Below are 13,222 nucleotides of genomic sequence, written 5' to 3' on the forward strand. Positions count from 1 at the left end.
TCGGGATGAATCGGAGGCGCATTGTCCCCCAGAGCCTTCCCTTAAGACCCAGAGTCCATTAATCTTCCAAACAAGAAGGTATCCCAAACAATTAAGGCAGAAATAACTGTGAAGGCAGCCGATGCCCAGGCAGCCGACTGAAGGTACTGTATTGTTAGCTGTCATTGACTCGTTGGGGGCCAGTGCTGGAAGTGAGTTGGGAATGCTATTCCACAATAGGCCCATAATGCTTTAGCTGTGGCAGGGGTCAGGTCTAGTGACTGCGGGGTAACTGCAGAAGTCGTTTGAGAGGTCAGGAAGTGTAAATCAAGCTGAAGTTATTGTTTTGTTCCTCGCTGAAGCGACTCAGTGAGCTGGTCGAGGGAGAGACAAGAGCGTGGTTCGCTGGTTTTAAACCTGAGCCATCTGACAACAAGATCCTCGGAGGGTCTGTTGTCTAATTAATGCCCAATTTTATGGCATAAATGAAGCAAAGCAGTGGTTCTGGAACTCACTTTAACCTTAGATCAAATCACGTCAAATTACGTGCTTCCAACACCAGATCAAATCCTCCATCGAATAGCTAGTATCTTCGTCATTCGATAAACTATACATCCAGTGATCGGCAAAGGAAAGGAGTTATATCTCACCTCAATCCATTTTGGGTCTAAATATTGGAAAGCCCTGATTTAAATACACTAAAATGTAAAAATGATTAGAAATATTCTTAATTCTAATAGGAAGGCAAAGTAATTCTCGTAAAGCAAGGCAAAACTGCAAGCTGGAGAACTATGGCTAAATAGTTTATGCAGAACAATAGACGTTTGGATTTTAATTCAAATATGAACGGTTCCCTAAAGCTCTCCCCATCCAGTGCAGGCTTGCTGCGCTGTCATAGGGCAATCCTGGGAAATATCACACTCTGCAGGAAGCAAAACAATAGACTGCAGGTTATTTTCTACTGACCTGCCTAATTAAATCAGCATCTGAAAAAAAAACACTGCATCTGTAAGCAATTATTCCAGCCTTGTCACCAAAAATGATTAATTGCAATGTTAGAAATAGATCGCTTTAGTTGAAGCAAAACTACCTCGCTTTATAAGACAATGCTCTATACCAGGGGTCTAAATTCTAATAAGCACTTCATTGGTCCAATTAAGTAAATTAGGGTACCGTTGGAACAAAAACCAAGAGGGGCCCTCCAGGAGTAGGATTGGAGACCACTGGTCTATACATAGTGTTTCAAGGACAACACTTTTGATGAAGTTACTTCCTGGTACCTAGTCATGTGTCGTAATTCCAACCTACACCACCAATGGTCTAGTTGCAATCAGATCATGTGACCTACAGCAAAGGCAACAGGGTGCAGTGGTTTAACTGTAGATCTTAAATATTAACACATCCTGAATTGATGTAAAAAACAACTAAAGAACCTAAAAGATCCTCAACACTATACATAACGTTGAAGGTACTGTGATAGGACGGATTTCAAAGCGTTGGTTTGCACTCCAACTTAAATATAATCTTCCAGTCCCTTCAGACATGCTGTTTGGGATGCATGCCAATGCATTCCTCCCTCTTTGAGGGTTTCGAAGAGACGAGCGATTTTTACGCTCCAGTGAAAGTGCGTGCGTTGGGTTGAGATGGTCACGCTTGACTCGGAACGGCAAATCGCTTCAGATTTCCAACGGATACACATTCGTTTCTGTCTGGAAGCAGACACAGCAAGCCGAAACGGGACAAACAGCAAACAGATCCAACTAGAAAGCATTTCGACAAAGGCAACTGACTTGCGTGTGTACACTCCTGATTATACAACAGTGCTGAGGTTTCTTTCCTCTTCTCAATCTGTCTTGCGTTTGTTGAAATCAAACTGGGGGAACCGCACTGTTCCAGATTTCTGCAGATGGGGTCTGAGGGAATGACTGCATTTCCCCCGACTTCAGAGGCTTCATTTAGATCTAAACATCATTTATTTTCTGTGAATTGTACATGTTGGGAGGCGTACCCTCTTCAGATTGTAATCTGTTTCCCATAGGGCAGCAGCGTGGAGTAGTGGTTAGGGCTCTGGAATCCTGACCGGAGGGTCGTGGGTTCAATCCCAGGTGGGGGACACTGCTGCTGTACCCTTGAGCAAGGTACTTTACCTAGATTGCTCCAGTAAAAACCCAACTGTATAAATGGGTAATTGTATGTAAAAAATAATGTGTAAAAAATAATGTAATTGTATGTAAAAATAATGTGATATCTTGTAACAATTGTAAGTCGCCCTGGATAAGGGCGTCTGCTAAGAAAATAATAATGAAGTAAAAGTGTAGCAAACAGTAATAAAGCATAGTAAATGCTTAAACCAACAGAGGTATGTACGGTAAAGCTTATTAAAAAAAATAACCAGGGCAAACTGTCATGAATGCTACACTGTAACCAAGGCAAAAGCAAGCAAACACTGCAGAATTTCCATGCAAACTTAGTAAACGTCTGTAATGGTTGTATCACACTGATAATGCCTGGTTTACATTATTCAGTTTAAGAAACACAAACAAGCAGCACTAACCCAGTGGGGATTGCTCTAAAGTGTTTCAACCATTTATCACAGAATTATGAGATCGAAATTTCTGCCGCTTCTGTCTCAACAGCAACGGTTTCATTAAAACACAGTGGCTGGGAATGGGATGACCCAGTCAGGTCGGTTGTGACTACCAGTGCTCGGCACACGTCTGGTGTAAACGTCTCATGCAAACCCAGCGTGTCCCGTCATTTCGTTTAGGTGTTGCTCCCAAGAAATACAGCGGCTTAATGCGATCTTCAGCTGTTGCAAAGTTTTTTTTAATTACCAGGCGATCTTTCAAGTGTGTGATTCCTGTTGCTGCCTGCAAGCTGATGTGAGCATGCTAAACATAAAACCGCAGAAACAGCGTGAGTTAATACCCCTCCAGGCTTTCAAAGGCAACGGTTTCCTATTGTCGTGTGTGTGTTTTTTTTGTTTTGTTTGTAAAGCAATTTAAATAAGCAGAATCTGCAAATGACAACCAAGCATGAGAAACTCAAGCGTTATTTTTAGACGGTAAAAACTCATAAATAACTGATTACAGAGGGACCAACAATGACCTTAACTCAGCATCCCGATTCTCTGCCAACTAATTAGCGCTGAAATGGGGAAAGAAACATGACATGTGCTGCATGTATTAACATTTACCGGTTCACATTACTGTTTAAACTCAGAGGGTGCTCCAGAAGAATGGAGGAATATGAGAAAAGCATTTAACTAACTGTCTCCTTTTTGTGGCTTGAACAATTTAGTTTTTTGCATATTCAAGATAAAATTGAACTACTTATCAGTTTTCAACAAGCTTTTCTAGTTGTGCATGGATATCATATATCTGATCCCCGCCACACACACACACAGTGTCCATGTTCTGCTATGAAGTTAATATATAAAGAGCAATGATACAGGGACACATTGCTGTTTATGTAAGGTAAGAACATAAGAAAATATACGAACGAGAGGAGGCCTATCTAAGCTCGTCTGGTTCCTAGTAGCTGATTGATCTCAGAACCACTTTGTCAAGTTGGGTCTTAAAGGATCCCAGTGATTCTGCCTCAACATTACTAGGTAGCCCATTCCATACCCTCACCACTCTATTACAAGAGCACTGCAAAGTAACTAAACTCTATAATACAGATGTAATGCTAAAACCAGCAGCCAGTAGATTTTAAAGAATTACAGTACTTCTAACTGGCCCGTAGCTAAAGCTCTCTAGGGTTGCCAACCCAAGCATGTGTACAGGTTAGAACTGTCAAAGTCATGTTGCCAGGCAACCATTGGGAGAGCCTCACACATGCACACACATGCACATGGCGATCAGTGAACTTTGAAGTATCTGTCCTCACACACTTTGCTGCTCTTGTTTGTCTTAGAAATGGGACAGGCTGTAACAATGGAAGCCAAGTTTCCAGCACACCTTTCTGGGAAGCTAAAAGCTTGCAATGCTTCTAAATTATGGGATGCTCTGCCTTACATCTGTCAGGGAAGCTGGGACTCTTCCTGTTTTTATAAATCAAGATTAAAAACGTATTTTTACAAAAAAAATAACTTTTTTTATCGTTAGTATTTTACAATTACAACTGCATTTTCTTTTTGTCCTTTATTTTTATTTTTTGTAATTTTTAGTATTACTGCATTAGTGGTACAGCATCATTCTAAAACATTACAAGCTATCAAGCTTCCTATTAATTGAGTAAAGGTTTCTTTACTCAGAGAGTCTGCTATTAGGAGAAGCCGTGACATTACAGCACGTTTGATGGGATCTGACCACAAAAAACCTCAATGGTGCTGCGTTTCAAAAGGGGAGCCGAGTTAAAGAAAGTAAATGGGATTTAACAGCTCTGTGTGAGCTAATGTATGATAATAAAGCCAGATGCTGTGGTGAATAAAATATATACATAATGGCCAGCTCGTGAGTGAGCTGTTTTCATAACTCATTAGCCTGCCATTAAGTTCACTAAACCCTTTGCATTTATTGCTGTTCTGGTGTCTAATGCATCCACGTATCCCTAGGAAACCTCAGGATTAGCTTTCAGGTACTGAAACCCCCGGGCAGGCTGATAGCAACAGTAAGAGCCACCTGTATGCAGGAGACATGCTGTATGCAAACAGTAGGATTCTTCAGTCCTGCGGATGCTGCTTGTACAGCATTTAGGAGATCGTCAGGATGCGTCCGTAACAGGATGGAGGCTGGACGCGAACCGGCGACCCTGAAAACCGCTAGCGAGTGCCTTAACCGCTATGCAAAAGAGACGGGCTTGCCTGCATTTACAGAGCAGGGGTGGCCAACCCTGGTCCTGGAGAGCTGCAGGGTTTTCTGGTTTTCGTTCCACCCGAGTTCTCAATTACTTTATTTTCTTACTTGGTCGACACTAACTGTTTTTTTTTTCCAGGTCTTTAGCCATTAATGATCCCCGGAAAAACTGCAGGATTGTGGCTCTATACCAGGGTTGGCCAGCCCTGGTATAGAGCTTTTAACCTCATCTCATGTCACAGACAGGGAGCAGAAGGAGTAATGGCATCACAGAACTTTGCCCGTTAGGCATCCAATATTCATTGAATTCCCAAATCTCTCTAGGGAGACACTGACGGGATAGGCCCCTTAGTTACCAACATTCAAACTTCATTGATGCTACACATCCACGTTGAGGTTCATTCCAGTTCACTCCGGGTCGTTCAAGCAGCCATAAAAGAGTTCATTAAACCCGTTAAGGGTCAATTAACGAATTTAAGACCCAACTGGAACAAGGACTGAAATGGAGCTCAAGGGCCAACCGCTGTTCTATATAAATCTCACAAGTTACTGTTGAACACACACACATAGCACATCTCTGCTGCCGTGCTAGAGTGCAGCCAGTAGGAATCTTTCAGCATAAAACGAAAGGCTCACGTACAAAGCATGCAATATAAAAATCCATACCAGCATGTGACGAAACATAGGTAAGCACGACCTGTAATCAAACGCGTACAGTAACTAATGCAAACAGAAACATGCCCCAGCAGCAGTTTCTATCTGCGTTGTGTAATTCTAGTGTAACAGGGATTACTATTGCAGTCATCATGAATGCACCTGAGTAACCTTTAATGGCACACAAATCACTGGAGTGCCCCTAAATTTTTTCCATGTATGATTAAGCACTCAGGAGTGTTGCTTACAGAGCAAGAAAGACGAGTTTGTGTTTTCACTATTTCATTTCTTCCGATTTTTTTGCTCGAAATTAAGCTATGCGTGTTTCCTGAGTCAGGACAAGGGTCCCCTGTCAATCCGTAATCAATCAATTAATCGATCTGCCAAAGTTTATATATAGAAGCTTATTGATGTTCCTTCCTTCCCTGCTTTTTTTAAAGGTCACCCACTTCCATCGTCTTGTAAAAATAAACAAATAAATAAATTGCAAGGCGACGAATCGGATGTCTGCAGATCAGTGCACACGATAACAATTGCTATGTTGATTTTAATATTCAAAAGTTACACACATGTAGCTTAAACATACAGCACCTAGTTACAAACAGAAGTCAGATAACGGTTACCTAATGTTCTGGGAGAAAGCTCAGGTACGGTCTGTCATCAGGTAAGGATTCAGGTAACTTGTCTCCCTCACGTTAATGACTGTCTGTCTTATATATCTTACCTAACTGTGTGTGTGTGTGTTTGTGAACTCTGCGCTCTGCGTTTTCTTAACAATATCTAAACACTATCAATGTTGTTCCAGAACATACATCTTTTCTACACAAGGGCAAATGTACCCTGCTTTATCAATTCCTTGAATTATCAATTGCTTTTCTTCTTTATGAAGTATTTCGAGTGATTGATGTGAATCCTGTTGGATCCTGATTCTCCTTGGATAGAGAGCTGTTTTTGAATGATCCCCCCCTCTCCCTCTACCTCTCTCTCTCTCTCTCTCTCTCCCCCCCCTCTCCCTCTCCCCCCTCTCTCCCCCTCCCCCCCTCTCCCTATCCCCCCTCTCCCCCCTCTCCCACCTCTCTCCCCCCCCCTCTCTCCCCCCTCTCCCTCTCTCTCCCCCTCTCTCCCCCTCTCTCCCCCCCCTCTCTCCCCCCCCTCCCTCTCTCTCCCCCCCCTCTCTCTCTCCCCCCCTCTGTCTCCCCCTCCCCCCTCCCCCCTCTCTCTCCCCCCCTCCCCCCTCTCTCTCCATCCCTCCCCCTCCCCCCCTCTCTCCCCCCTCCCCCCCTCTCTCTCTCCCCCTCCCCCCTCCCCCTCTCTCTCTCCCCCCCTCTGTCTCCCCCCCTCCCCCCTCTCTCTCTCCCCCTCCCCCCCTCTCTCCCCCTCTCTCTCCCCCCCTCCCCCCCCTCCCCATCCCCTCCCCCCCCCTCCCCCCCTCCCCCTCCCCCTCCCCTCCCCCTCCCCCTCTCTCTCCCCCCCCCCCTCTCTCCCCCCCTCTCCCCCCCCCCCTCTCTCCCCCCCTCTCCCCCCCCCCTCTCTCCCCCCCTCTCCCCCTCCTCATACACACACAATCTCCTGTACCTTGGATCTGAAAGCTATTACAAACCCTCAAGCAAAACATCTTGGGCTTTCCATTACCCTGATATTGACTGACTCATTGGTTTAACAAACACAGTTTATTTTAATGGAATGGCACTAAAGGACAATGGTTTGTGTCCCTCGGAATAATCAAATATGTTCCGTTTCCCACACAACCACTCAAGCAAGTTTTTGCTATTGCAATACAAGTTTCTTCAAGCTACACTCACAACCCACCCACCCACCAATACTGAGTCATAGTTGTGCCAGACATCGGAATGGCATTAGTATTGACACACAATCTTGTCACAGCCTCCTCAATTTTCACCAATGTTTCGGCTGCAGGGGGGGCTGCTAAAGTGTGTTCGATCAAGTGTTACAGAATATGCTGAACAATCTGGAAGAGGATTTTATCTCAGCTACTGTAAATCAATGCACCCTTTGATACTTTATATAATTTTTAAGCAACCAGTTCAGTAACAGCAGGTTAGGAGTTGTAAACGTGTCGATAAATCCCACCCCCCCCCCCCCCCCCAAAAAAAATAAAATAAATAAAGACAGCAAGCCTTTGTTTAACTACAAATGCAATTTACCTCAAAGGTGTGACTAGATATTTAATAATGAAAACCGTAAAACCTTGCATGAAAAAGGTCATGTTTTAATGTGTTTTTTTTAAAATATATATTTAAATTTGATATAGTCAAAGTACAACGCTATTTACTGCAATGCTTTTGAAGATACAACACAAATCCTCAAAATATCGACACATGTATTAAGTGCAAGGTAAAAGCTCTCAGACACAATGGGGAAGGGTTCAAAAAAAAGAAATAAACAGCAGTGCCGATAAATCGACAATCAATCAAACTTTCCACAGGCGTGGTAAACGCTGCACACAGAGATCAACTGCTGTATTTTTGGTACAGGATGCATGATTTAGAACTCACAGCTGACAAGAATTTCTGTTAGCAAGACAGTAGTCTCATTTTTATTAGGTGCAGACCTAACAGCATTAAGACCCTGGTCTTCACTGCATTTTACCTCCTAGGTATAAAGTGACTTTCACAATATTTTCTGTCAATGGATTTCTGTACATTTATTTCCCATATTCTATAGATACTGTACCTTAGGGAGAGTTTCCCATTGACTTCAATGCATTTTAAACCTAATGCTTTGTGGGCCATACAGCTCTGGCCAAAGGTTTTGCATCCCCCTGTAGAATTAACTCATTTAGCTTCATAAAGTCGAATGAAACCTGCTGAATAATGTTACGTTAACATTTTGAATTACATAGCGCTTTGTAGTTTTCCATACCCTTAATGAAAAACTGTCAATGAAAAATGTGACATTTTCGAAATCATTTTGAAATACTCTACCACTATTATGGTTTCCGGTAAACCTTTGCGATATCATTTTGTAGTTTCTTTGATGACATGATGTTAAATAAAAGATCAAAGTGATGTTAATATAGTTTATTTAATTGTGTCTCAATCCTAAAATTCTAGGTGATGCAAAACTTTTGGCCATAGCTGTACAGGGACGGATTACCTAGTCATGTTTTGGTTGCTGAATCACTGGGATCCTTAAAGACCAACTTCAATCAGCTACTAGCAACCATATGAGCATTGACGGGACCGAATGTCCTTACTGTATATTCTTATAAAAGTCTCTACTGGGTGCAGTAAACAGCCATACTTCTCACCTGGGACAATTCCCTGAACAACACCCCCGCCTCACTCTCCTTCCGAGAGCTCGCACCATGCCCTACCTGTCTGGATCAGCGTGAGTGATGGCGATACGCGGCGGGATGCAGAGCGACAGGGTGGTGGGTCTGGGGACGCTGTCCAGGATTTCGGGGGAGCGGGCCCTGTCCCGTGGTCTGCAGGATGGCACCTGCAGGCTCCCAGACAGCTTGCGCCTTCCCCTCCTCAGGTCTGCCCCCAGCGTGCTGCCCGAGGTGTACGAGCGACTGTAGCAGCCAGGGTCCAGGATGTCCTTACTCCTCTGTCAGAGAAAGAGAGAGAAAGAACAGAGTATTCGGCTGTTACAGGGGATTGCAGGGTCATAATGTGCATCGCTATATTATTATTATTATTATTATTATTATTATTTATTTATTTATTAGCAGACACCCTTATCCAGGATATCACATTATTTTTTTACACATTATTTTTACATACAATTACCATTTATACAGTTGGGTTTTTACTGGAGCAATCTAGGTAAAGTACCTTGCTCAAGGGTACAGCAGCAGTGTCCCCCACCTGGGATTGAACCCACGACCCTCCGATCAAGAGTCCAGAACCCTAACCACTACTCCACACTGCTGCCCCATGCTATAGGTGCACACAGATAAGCTTCAGTTATGATGCTGTTACATTTAAAAAGCTGTAATACGGCTCAGGTAACCTGCAGTCTAACTGTGGCATCTTAATTACAACAGCCTGTAGTTCCAAGCTGAAATGGAGGGGTGCCAGCCACAGACACAAACACCATGCGTCTCCCGTTAGCCCTCTCATCTAAATGTTAATTGAAAACGAAGCGTGAAATTCCTCATTAAAAATTCCAGAGTCCAGAGCCCTAACCACTACTGCACACTGCTGCCCCGGTGTAAGCAGGTGTATGCAGTAAGTTCTGTGCTGGAGCGTGTTCTCCAGTGAAATGTACGGTTTAGCTTTTAATGCTGGTTGAGCAGACATCGTTTTTCTACCGAGTGAGTAGTGGTATACAGTAGGTTGATCAAATCAGACCCTATGTCATTTAGACAAACATAAAAAGAACATAAGAAAGTTTACAAACAAGAGGAGGCCAATCAGCCCATCTTGCTCGTTTGGTTGTTAGTAGCTTATTGAGCCCAGAATCTCATCAAGCAGCTTCTTGAAGGATCCCAGGGTGTCAGCTTCAACAACATTACTGGGGAGTTGGTTCCAGACCCTCACGATTCTCTGTGTAAAAAAAGTGCCTCCTATTTTCTGTTCTGAATGCCCCTTTATCTAATCTCCATTTGTGACCCCCGGTCCTTGTTTCTTTTTTCAGGTCGAAAAAGTCCCCTGGGTCGACATTGTCTATACCTTTTAGGATTTTGAATGCTTGAATCAGATCACCACGTATAGCTGATATTCTGCATGTAGCTACATTATTAAAGCTGTACCTGCAGGCTAGTACTGTCATTCATACTGTCATGGGCAGCAGTGTGGAGTAGTGGTTAGGGCTCTGGACTCTTGACCAGAGGGTTGTGGGTTCAATCCCCAGTGGGGGACACTGCTGTTGTACCCTTGAGCAAGGTACTTTACCTAGATTGCTCCAGTAAAAACCCAACTGTATAAATGGGTAATTGTATGTAAAAATAATGTGATATCTGTATAATGTGAAATAATGTGATATCTTGTAACAATTGTAAGTCGCCCTGGATAAGGGCGTCTGCTAAGAAATAAATAATAATAATAATAATAATTCAATACTAGAGCACTCAATCCCCATCCCTAATGACACAGCACAGAACAGTATTTGCCAGAAGGACTGGGTATCTGGACAGTAAGGCAGATTTGTCTTGGTGCTTTCTTTATTTCTTTCTTTCCCAAATGGCTTTTGTTCTTATTTGTGTGTGTAGTTTTTTTTTTTTTTTTTTGATAAGTCAATAAACTCTCTTGCCATGTCAGAAAAGCAATCTGTTAGTGTCTCTGGTGAAAAATAAACCCCTTTTGTCTGTAAACCAGAAATAATTGTGTTAGTGTCAGGAAGTCAACAGCAGACTCCGATCGATACTTTTTCCTCTCCAACTTCACAGGCATTAATTCACTGAAAGGACTGCTAATAGATGTTTAGTAAGAAACTAAGACACCTGATTCTATTAACTCCCCCACCACTCTTGCTTTAAAAACCCATTATTCCATTTTAATTATATAGGCTGTCTGGTTTCATTAGGTCTGGCTTCCATTAACAGCAATGCAATTACACGTGAACCAAGGCTGGTTTAAAATGGCACTGGAGCCGTCAGATGCACAGAATTGCAGCCAGTCCATTCAAACTTACAAACTTCAGTGGGGCTCGACCGGACTGTAATAGTAAAAAATGAGTTTACTGTACAGCCCTGTCTCTTGCTTGAATGTGTAATAGCTTTCCTGTGCCAACAGACGGTGATGTATTCAGCAGTGTGAGATCTATATATACATATACATTACCGTCTGTGGGATCAGTCAGTGCTGTGGAACACATGCTGCTTGGAAACTAAAAGGGAACGCGAGTTTATCAGCAAGCTAGGAATCTCTTTGGAAGCTTTGGAACCTCTGGGAATGAACATTCTGTTCTGACATAATCATGACCTCATCATCCACAGAATTCTTGAAAAAAAGTTTACTGCACTGTGTTTAATTTTCTTTCCACACAGCTGAAGAAGGACTTTGGTCCGAAACGTCCTGAAATAAAATATTTTTTTAATCATTTAAACCTTTTGTGTACATGCAAAAAATAAATAAATAATAATATTTTGTTGCACTGCGGTTACACCTCCTTTCAAACCTATATATTTATCTATAAGAAAGACAGACAGAGGAAATCAATAACTGACAATACCTTGGGGGGTCACCAAAAAAAAAAAAATCAATTACAAAAATGATTTTATTGACGTCGGATAGCGCAAGGGGCCCATCCCTACAGTATGGATGAATTTCGTTCATACATGCTGGCATGTTGAATCAGGTCCACATATTCACCATGCATGTTGTGAAATCAGGACTGGACCCCATATCTGTTCAATGCTAATTCTCCTTCAATATTAAGGTCACGTTTTGTTGGTCTCCTGCCTGGGCTTCATAGAGAGCTTTCACTGTGCAGTTTTGCATCACCTAGAATTTTAAAGCATTGAGACATTCACTTAATAAAAAGAAACTATATCAACATAGTTTAGATCTTTTATTTAACATCATGTAATCAATGAAAGCACAAATTAATATCGCAAAAGTCTACCGGAAGAAAGCCGTAATAGCAGAACAGTATTTCATGTTCGATTTCGAAACATCACATCTTTTCAATTTTTGTCAGTTTTTTTGTGAAGTATATGGGGGAAAACTACAAAGCGGTGTGTCATTCAATATGTTAACATAACATCATTTGGCAGGTTTCACTCGACTTCATGAAGCAAAACACGTTAATTCTATAGGGTGATGCAAAACGTTTGGCCATAGCTGTGCTGCACATGTCTTTTCCTGGTCTGATAAACCTCCTAAAAGACCTCCAGAGTTCAGCCTTCAAGAGCAGTCTGGAGTTCCTGAAGAGCTGCGATGGGCGCTGCTCGGTCAGTCTGACTGCTTTGCAGCTGCACCCCCCTCTAATAGGTGCGGACACATGTCAGCTACGCTGTGCATCACCACTGTCCAATGTGACAAACTGTCTGGCAGCAGTCTTTACTTCCTTCTCAGACCCGCTTACAGCAAGCTCTCGCTCCTGCTTCGTCGTCAGCACTGAAGAAGTTCACAGGCAAAAACTCCGAGTCGGAAATTAACACCACTTAGGAAACATGCCAGCACTTACAGAAGGGGACCAGCTTCTTTATTTGTTTGTGTATTTGTCTGTTTATTTGATGACTGGGAAGAGACCGCTGAGCATCAGAGCTTGTGTTTTTTTTAAATTTAGAATATGCTCAGGTGCAGTCTTGTAATCTCACATTTTTGGCCCTGCAGCAGGGGTGGAAGTAAGACTCCCATTGCATAGCAGTGTCATCCATTCTTGGTTTTACTGTCGAGTTAACCCTTTAAGGTATAACAGGACATAAGCGTGCCACAAATAAAAACAATGCTAACTTTCTTAGTTTTGCAAAGAGGCGCACGAAACAGGGTTTACAGACAGGCGAGATCCAAATGGCCAGTTTCCTCCTCGTGATGCTCGAGTCGCTCTCAAATGGAAGAAGAAACCGTTCGCACAACCACTCCATTCCTTGTGTACCTTAAGGGGTTAATTATCCACCTTGTAAACTTCAGCAGATCTCCTCCCAGCGGCTGATGAGTTAATAATACTGACGTCAGCAGGAGACACACACTTGCCTGTAGAGTACAGAGCTGGGTAAGACGTTCTCCTTTGAACCGTATGGTTTGCGGTTCGTGTCCAGCCCTGGCTTAAAGATTTAAAAAGCCACTGTGCTACTATTGACACTGCATGTTAATTGACACTGCAGTCCCACTGCTTTACCAGTGAAGGTCATTCCTTTATCATCATATTTTCTATAA

At 42.8% G+C, this 13,222-nt stretch overlaps 1 protein-coding gene across 2 annotated transcripts in view; it reads right to left on the reverse strand.

Moving 5' to 3' along the window:
* The window catches only part of LOC117402053 (cAMP-specific 3',5'-cyclic phosphodiesterase 4B), a 218,201-nt gene that overhangs the window by 167,928 nt on the left and 37,051 nt on the right, over window positions 1–13,222 (reverse strand). For both annotated transcript variants that reach the window (XM_059007870.1, XM_059007871.1), the window contains one exon: window positions 8,770–9,005. In XM_059007870.1, the coding sequence (XP_058863853.1) occupies window positions 8,770–9,005 (236 nt within the window). The remainder of the gene's footprint in view (window positions 1–8,769; window positions 9,006–13,222) is intronic.

This window comes from Acipenser ruthenus, chromosome 36, assembly GCF_902713425.1.
Source record: "Acipenser ruthenus chromosome 36, fAciRut3.2 maternal haplotype, whole genome shotgun sequence".
NCBI classification, from domain to species: domain Eukaryota; kingdom Metazoa; phylum Chordata; class Actinopteri; order Acipenseriformes; family Acipenseridae; genus Acipenser; species Acipenser ruthenus.